This window comes from Acomys russatus, chromosome X, assembly GCF_903995435.1.
Source record: "Acomys russatus chromosome X, mAcoRus1.1, whole genome shotgun sequence".
In the NCBI taxonomy this organism is placed as follows: Eukaryota; Metazoa; Chordata; class Mammalia; order Rodentia; family Muridae; genus Acomys; species Acomys russatus.
This window is the reverse complement of record NC_067169.1, coordinates 51,374,492-51,383,084: the sequence shown is the minus strand read 5'-3', so window position 1 is coordinate 51,383,084 and position 8,593 is coordinate 51,374,492. Positions and strand designations below refer to the sequence as shown.

The 8,593-nt window shown below is 44.6% G+C and overlaps 1 protein-coding gene across 1 annotated transcript; it reads left to right on the top strand.

Moving 5' to 3' along the window:
- Positions 1-2,571: 2,571 nt before the first annotated feature.
- Positions 2,572-5,006, top strand: P2ry4 (pyrimidinergic receptor P2Y4). Its single transcript, XM_051142207.1, has 3 exons — positions 2,572-2,681; positions 2,879-3,018; positions 3,349-5,006. The coding sequence occupies exon 3, from the start codon at positions 3,355-3,357 to the stop codon at positions 4,438-4,440; it is 1,086 nt and encodes a 361-aa protein (XP_050998164.1). The 5' UTR covers positions 2,572-2,681; positions 2,879-3,018; positions 3,349-3,354; the 3' UTR covers positions 4,441-5,006.
- The last annotated feature ends 3,587 nt before the right edge of the window (positions 5,007-8,593 follow it).

Genomic DNA, 8,593 nt, shown 5'->3' with positions numbered 1-8,593 from the left:
GAGGCAGAGCACAAGGAGACTTAGGAAAGAATTGGAGGATAAAGGACCGGAAGGTGACAGGAGCTCCACAAGGAGAACAACAGAGCCAGATCTTGTCAATGTGGCACTTCTCCATGACTTGAGTCTACACCAATTCTCAAGACACATTTCCCCTCCCTTGAAGAGGTAAAATTTATCCCTGGGAACAGAATAATGTAAAAGAAAATATTGCAGATTTGCAGCATCTTATGACTTTCCAGTGTTTATACAGCTACTGATCAAATCATATTTTAATACCTATAGTTTGGCATTAGTATTCCCATTTCACTGTTGAGGATATTGTCACACATAGGTGTCCAGGATTATACAGTTAATAAGCAGAACAAGAATTTGAACTCGAGCTCACCTAGTTCCAAACACTTGGGCTTTTAAAAAACCACATCCTAGTAGGCACTAGGCCATGACTCAGGTTATGCCTGATTCAACCTTGAAACAGGATTGGGTCTCCAGGTCCCTCACCCCCAATCCAGGGTTGTAGCTCTCCCAAGAGATCTAGATCCTGGATTCTAGCATCTCCTTTGCAGGCCTACCTCATCCTCTCCCTTTCAGGATGCAGTTAGGTCACATTCTTAGGACCTGAGGATCAGGTTCTGAGTTTTTATTGCTTCCCAGCTCCACTTAAAGATTCTGCTCCAGCCTGCTCATCCCCCTCAACAAGTACTGCTGATCACCTTAGCCACAACATCCTCCAGGCCCAATTTGCCTCATATTCCAGAGACAGTGACACTTACAAAGCCTCAGTTAGCCGCAGAAGAATCAGATCCACAGCTGTTGACAACTGTTCTCTGGTATTAGGCTTTTAAGTGCGGAAGCCTGCTCTGTATGCTTTCTTTACTATATTAAGACCAGCTTCTCTTGGAGTGATTGAGGGCGACAAGGTGCTGTGTAGGAAGGGGTGGGATGTGTAAGGGAAACTTATCGGCTAGCATCCACGGGAGATATGAACTGCTTCCTGGCCACCTCTTATTACATGTGCCATAGATATTTCAAAACATATTTTCTGGAAAATGATCTACCCTTATTTCCCCAAATGTGCTTTCTTTCTTTTTGGTTTTTTGAGACAAGGTTTCTCTGTGTAGCCTTGGCTGTCCTGGACTCACTCAGTAGACCAGACTGGCCTCAAACTCACAGCGATCCACCTGCCTCTGTCTCCTGAGTGCTGGGATTAAAGGTGTGCGCCACCAGCCCAGCTCAAATGATTTCTTATAGCCTTCCCTGAGCCTGTTAACAGGAGTTCTCTTCTAGTTGCCCAGGCTAGAAACCTGGAATCAAAGTTTATTTTTTTAATAGAGTCTTAGTATGTGACCCAGGATGGCCTTGAACTTAGAGCAATCCTTCTGCCTCATCCTCCCAATCCCAAGTACTAACATTACAGGCATGTGCCTGTAATTGTAACCAGGCTTGGCTTAGAGTCACTCTTGACTCCCTTTTTCCTCTTATATCCCGCATCAGTAAATTGTGTCTCTACTTTCACATTCTACCCACAATATGATGACTTTTTGTTGCCTTTATCACCCTGGTCCACATGACCATCATTTGCATTGGTAGCATCCTCTTCCTGTGCTACTAACTCTGCTATCTAGTCTCAGCACAGAGGAGTCTGGAGAGTAAGCTAGACCATGACACTTCTCTGAACCCTCTATGGTTTTCTTCCACTCAGTAAAGGACTTCCACTGGCTTTCAAGAACCTTCAAGATCTGGTCCCTTTCAAATGTTGTTTCCTTTCCTCAAAATACCTGTTCTTTATTTAAGTCATGCCAATATTCAAAACAACAAATTCTTCTTCATTATCTCCCTTATTTTTCTTATAACAATGTTCATACTCTCTATATTTTATTGATTTATTATTAACTCCAGTATTATGTGAACTCTGTTATTCTGGCAGTTTTTAATCTGTTTTGTTTACTCCTAGTGAACTTCCAGGGCCTAGAACTGAAAGCTCCCAAGAAATGTTTTCCAGATCTGAGCCAGTAGCTTGGGGGATCAAATTATCATGCTCAGTAAGTCATAGATGTTAAGAGTTTGGTCCATTGCAGGATTTTTTGGGTTCAAATCTTGATTTTATCGTGAATCATCAAAATACTAAAACTCTCTATACTTTAATTTTCAGACCTATTTGGTAGAGGTCTGTGGGACCAGCAATAGGTATAAAGTCCTTAGAACAGTGCCTAGCACAGAGTAAGCACCAGATAAACATTTGCTATAATTAAATGCACACAGCATTAAGATGATTATCAGTAGTTTACATTTTCAAAAGTCCTTCAGTGTGTTAACTTGCTGTTGTCCATGTTAAAATTCATTTCCCTTCCCAGGTTTCTATACCCATAAACTTATATGATCTTCCTGTAATTTAGTTATCTTCAGTGGCCTGTCTCTTTATCTGTAAGTTTGCATGTCTCCTTGTGTACACACTCATTCTGAAGCTGTTAAACAGTAATCTCACTGGGTCCCAGTTTCCCAATCTGTGTGCTGAGTGGGTTGGACTAGATAACCTCCAAGGGTTTTTCTAGCTCTGACAATCTGCTGGGATGGGACAGGAGGAGGAACAGGCCCCACCCTGAGTCCCACCCCCAAGAGTATGCCCTCTGGCTGCCAAGAGGAAGGGCGACAGAGTCAGCTGGGCTCAGCTTCAAGGGCACCTGGTAGGAGTCTTGCAAAGGTTCCTAGGCAAGGGTGGTGGTGGTGTTCCTGGGCTGGAAGCAGGTGTAAAGTGGAGGTGGCTTCAAGGGGGAGGGATAAGAGTACAGAGAAGTAGGACCAGGGGAGAGGCCCTCATCACCAGGACAGAGCTGTGATGGTGAGTTAGGTGACAATTTGAGCCTGAGTATCTTCCTTTTAGATGCTGCTGGTTAGCCTCCACCGTCCTCAGCTAGCCAGGCTCTGGAGGACAGAGGAAGCTGCAGAACACCACCGACTGCCTACCTGAGCCCAAGCACTAGCTGATGTCCATCAGTCCCTCGGCTGGACTAAGGGAGCTGGGTAGGAGCTGGCCTGAGGGAGCTGGGCTAAAGGGAGCTGGGTAGGAGGTGGGGTAAGGGAGCTGGGCTAAGGGAGCTGGGCTAAGGGAGCTGGGTAGGAGCTGGGCTAAGGGAGCTGGGCTAAGGGAGCTGGGTAGGAGCTGGGCTAAGGGAGCTGGGCTAAGGGAACTGGGTAGGAGGTGGGCTAAGGCAGCTGGGGCTGGGTGGGCTTGGGTTGCACTTGGATTTGCTCCTCCTCGCTCTCCTGGGTGCTTTTCCTCTTTCCTTGTAGGTTCATCAGGACTGGGAAACTAGGCAAATCAGACACTCACTTTTGTCTTTCTACCTCTAGGGGGTCATGACCAGTGCAGAATCCTTGCTATTCACATCACTAGGCCCCAGCCCAAGTTCTGGAGATGGTGATTGTAGGTTTAATGAGGAGTTCAAGTTCATCCTGTTGCCTGTGAGCTATGCAGTTGTCTTTGTACTGGGCCTAGCCCTCAATGCCCCGACCCTTTGGCTGTTCCTCTTCCGCCTTCGCCCCTGGGATGCAACAGCTACTTATATGTTCCACTTGGCATTGTCAGACACCTTGTATGTGCTGTCACTGCCCACCCTCGTCTACTACTATGCTGCCAGAAACCACTGGCCCTTTGGCACTGGCTTCTGCAAGTTTGTCCGTTTTCTCTTCTATTGGAACCTCTATTGCAGTGTCCTTTTTCTCACCTGCATCAGTGTGCACCGCTACCTGGGCATCTGCCACCCACTGCGGGCTCTACGCTGGGGCCGCCCTCGGTTTGCAGGCCTTCTCTGCCTAAGTGTTTGGTTGGTGGTAGCTGGCTGCCTCGTGCCCAACCTGTTCTTTGTGACAACCAACCCCAACGGAACCACTATCCTGTGCCATGACACCACTCGGCCAGAGGAGTTTGACCACTATGTGCACTTCAGTTCAGCAGTCATGGCGCTGCTCTTCGGCTTGCCCTTCTTGGTCACTCTGGTCTGCTATGGACTCATGGCCCGACGACTGTATCGACCTTTGCCAGGTGCTGGACAGTCATCTTCTCGGATCCGTTCTCTGCGCACCATCGCTGTGGTGTTGACTGTCTTCGCTGTCTGCTTTGTGCCTTTCCATATCACTCGCACAATTTATTACCTGGCAAGGCTGTTGAAAGCTGACTGCCGGGTACTGAACATTGTCAATGTGGTTTACAAAGTGACTCGACCCCTGGCCAGTGTTAATAGCTGTCTGGATCCAGTGCTCTATCTGTTCACCGGGGACAAGTATCGAAAGCAGCTCCAGCGGCTATGTAGAGGTAGTGCACCCCAGCCCCGAGTCACTGCCTCCTCCCTGGCCTTGGTGACCCTACATGAGGAAAGCAGCAGCAGGTGGCCAGACACCTACCAAGACAGTATCTTCCCTGCCTATGGGGAAGAGAGATTATAACCCTGGGCACTGGCTATGCAAGGAAGGGGACTCACTGCAGAACAGAGGGGAGGGAGCTCCTTAGTGGCACTTGATAAGGGTATAAGCGCCCTCTTTTTAGCCAAAGTTTGGAGTAGTTACTCCCCTACTTTTTTCTCTTTTTCTGTCCCTTCCTAGGGCCACTGATCCTGTTTCTGGAACCTGCAAGTCTTCCTCAGTGCTCTTTGCCAATTCTGTTTCCCCAACCAGAGTAGAGAATTCAACTAGAGGGGTGAAGAGTGGGGAAATCTCAAGATGGTCCTGATACATACACACATATGTATGTATGTATGTATGTATGTATGTATGTATGTATGTATAAATGGAGTTATCCAGAATTAGGAAGCTAGGATGTAGCATATCACAGAGGCCACATATGCCATATGTAGCATTCACACCCATTTCCTGGCTCCCTCTCAAGGAAAAGATAGTCTTACTTGACAAGCCCTGTGAGCCTGCCCAGCAGGGCCCCACATGCCTGATAGAAGCCTGGTGCTTTTGGACTGATGAGCAGCCATGAAGCAGAATACTGGTCTTGAGTGGTGACCCTAAGGAGCCTCAGGAGGCAGGGTGTAGGTTTATAGCAGCCTTGGAAACAGGAGTGAGACTTAGACCCACATCTATGACTGCCGAGAACATGTTTGATAGCTCCCACATGTGTAATGAAAGGAGGAGTGGACAGCTCTGGCTGAGAAGTAAGAAAACCTGTAGAGTCCACAGCTCCAAGTTCTAGTACGGATGGGCAGAGCAGGTTTGTGCAGGGTAGGGTGGTGACACGAATAGACACCCAGAACTGGCTCTTCACTGGTTTCTCCCCTTTCTCTAGTTCTAGTTAGATAAAGGATAAACTTGTCACCAGCTCTTTTTTGAATCAGGCTATAGGATTGCAAGGCTAGGGTGGGGCACTAAGTTTTCCACCTGCTCAGCCCTCTTGCCACAGCACTTATGGGTTTGGAGGATCTGGTGGGTGTATGGAGCTGCAGAAGCTAAACACGAGAAGTGAGAGTTTCTGGGCAGGCATTCATGAGAAGGGAAATCTATTTTCAGCCTCTTTTCCTATGAAATCACCTCATACCCCATTGGCCTTCTGAGTCAGACCCCAGCCTTCGCTGACCTTTCTGATCTCTTTCTCATCTACTGATATCAACTTCTTTTTGGCTTCTAAGTATTCTCTCTGTCTCTGGGGAGTAGAGGAGCAAGGCACTAGATTGCAGAGTAAAAAAACTTCATCTTACTGCCTCTCTGGCCTCCTTTCTTTTTTTTTTTTTTTAAAGAGACCTTTTCTCCCTTGGAATACAAGAGTTCTTCTATTAGGAGTAAATTAACTGGCCTCTCTAATTTTTACCAGGTTCCCACTCCTATGACCACAGCTCTCTTGCCTGTCACCTCTCCTGTCCATCAGCCTCACACAGTGAAATGATTCGCTTCATTATAACTCATTTATGCTCCCCCATTGTTAGGCCCCTAACTCCAAGCTTTTTAGTCAAGACTAACTTGCTGGACTTCATTGTTTGCTATTCCCCACCCACCCAGGTCTCTTCCCAGGCTCTCACTGTGTACCTCTGTTTAGCCTAGAAGTAGCTTTAGAGACCTGGGTGGCCTTGAATTCATAGAGACCCCCCTGAGTATTTGCCTGTCAGGTGCGGGGATTAAAAGATGTATGTCACCAGGCTGGGTAAATACCTCAACTTCTCTATGTTTCATTCATATCTGCTTAGATGCCCTGCTTTGACTTCATCACTTCCTTCCACATGGTGCCTGAGTGAGGGACCTTAGTCTTTTCTTTCTTTCTCCTCATCATTGTCAGTTACTTCCACCACTGATTTTATACCATCATCGAAGAAATAAAAAGACATAAGCGCGTGTGCCTTAACCTTGCTGTCTCATCTTGCCGCTATTCTGTTAGTTCTCCTCATTCCACTACTGTTATAGACCCCACTATGAGCTCTCCAAATCTGACTTCCTCCCACTCTCCTGCACTCAGAGCACAACTGACTTCTTTGGCAAGAACTTTAATGATATTTTCTCTACTCCTATCCTTCTTTGACCTCTCTACTTTACTTGACTCTACTGCGTGTCTTTTATAGTTTTTTGTTTCTTTATTTTTGAAACAGGGCTTCTCTGTATAGCCTTGGATGTCTTGGAACTCACTCTGTAGACCAGGCTGGGCTAGAACTCACAGATCTGCCTGCCTCTGTCTTCCAAGTGCTTGGATTAAAGGAGTGCACCACCACTGTGTGGCTATTTTGTAATTTTTTTTTTTTAAAATATAAAAACATTTAAAGCAATTTCACTGTGACAACACTGAAGGGAACGTGGAGAGAAAATATATACCTATTTCAAACCCATATTTCCATTTTCCATACTTTATGTAAGCTAAGCTACATAAGTGAGACTTTGGCTCAAACAATAAGTGTGATCCTCTCTTATTGTAAGCTTTCTCCAGGTTGGTGCAGTCTTTTACATTTAGTATTTCAATAGCTACACAAAATCACTTCCTTTGGTAGATTGTATCTTATTAAATGATTCCCTTATTATTGAACATTTAGGAAGCTTAGTTTTTCTGTGCTTTGACTATCTTCCTGTTTGTGGCTTTTTTCTTCTTTGCAATTCTATCTCCAGTACAAGTTCTCAAGAGTGAAATTACCAGACCAAGGAGCATGAATGTTTGTATGGGGTTGTGATTTTTCAAAATGACTGCATAAATTTTTACTGTCACAATGATGTATGGGTATCCTAGTTCCATTGCAGTTCCAGCATCAGACTTTATAGGAAATCTTTCTGGATGGTGAACTTTCAATTTGTTAATTTCACTTCTTTGCTTACTTATGGCATTGAACACTTTCTCTTGTGTTTACTATTTGCATTATTCTTCAACTACTATCTTAGTGGTGTACTTCTATTGAAATATGATAGTTAATATGTGTATTATCATTGGTCATATTTGACATATTTAATCCATTTATTATACTACTTTATTTCCTTATTTCATTCCCTAGATTTAGAATCTCTTTCCTCCTGCTTTTTGTTGATTACTTCCTCTCTCTCTCCTTTGCTGTCATCTTTTTGTCAGACTCTTGACATGTGGGGGTAATTTAATGCCCTATTGGTTATCAGATTGTTGATTTCCTTCTGGAGAGAACAAATAGCAGGTGTATACCATTCCATTGACTTCTAGTTCTTAAGAATTCCTCAGAGATCATCCAGGCCTTGGGCTTTCTCTTCATTTTCTAGTTGAGGAAGCAGCCCAGTGAGACACCATGCCTGTGATTTTCTATGTAGTGGCAGGTAGAAACTAGAGCCTGGACTGGTTTCCCATGACTCCTTTCATTCTACCATGCCAACCTGGTGTTATGCCAGACCTTTGTCCCTCTAAGTCTCAATTGCCTGCTGGACAGGTTTACATAGACCTTCCACTGTTGCTTCTGCTTCTAACCCCCAATAGGAAAAAAAAAAAAAAAAAAAAAAAAAAGAAAGAAAGAAAGAAAGAAAAAAAGAAACCGTCTGAACCAGTTCTCCTGCTTATCTTGCTCATTTGTATTCATGACACCTTTCTTAAATTACCTAGGCTCTAAAGCTCCTGGGAAATTCCACTCTTTCCCTATCTCACCATGTTCTGACATTCCTGTCTTTGCTAGTTGTAATTGGCTTTCTTTTGTGGTCCTGATGCTACTATTCTAATATTACGTCTCTTCACCATCTCCCTGACTGAATACCATAGGTTTCTGTCTCATCCTTACCTCCAGCCACCTTCCCACAAATGCACATTCTCAGATCAATCTGTCCCCCACCACACTCAAAATTTCACTCTCTTAGACATCTTTGATGAATTTTTATTGCCCATGACTAAAAATATTTTAGGCAGAAATTCAAGAAAGATTTATCAACCTTCCATCTTCCTCAAATTTCTCTTCTCCAGGTTTTTGGGTTTGTCGGTTTGCTTTGATAGTGTGCTGCTTGGGGCAGAGCCTAAGGTCTTGCACTTGTACCATTGAGCTACATTTTTAGACTTCTCTAGGCAAAGCAATCTCTTTCTTCTCTCTCCAGACAATACTTGTACTTTCTTATTCTGTACTTTATTGTCTCTGTCCTTTATACTGAAATATACCCCCTCCCACAGTTGTCATTTTCTTAC

Bases quoted from the DNA above. Each gene is read 5' to 3' on its own strand.
- P2ry4 (XM_051142207.1), top strand. From the start codon at position 3,355: ATGACCAGTGCAGAATCCTTGCTATTCACATCACTAGGCCCCAGCCCA.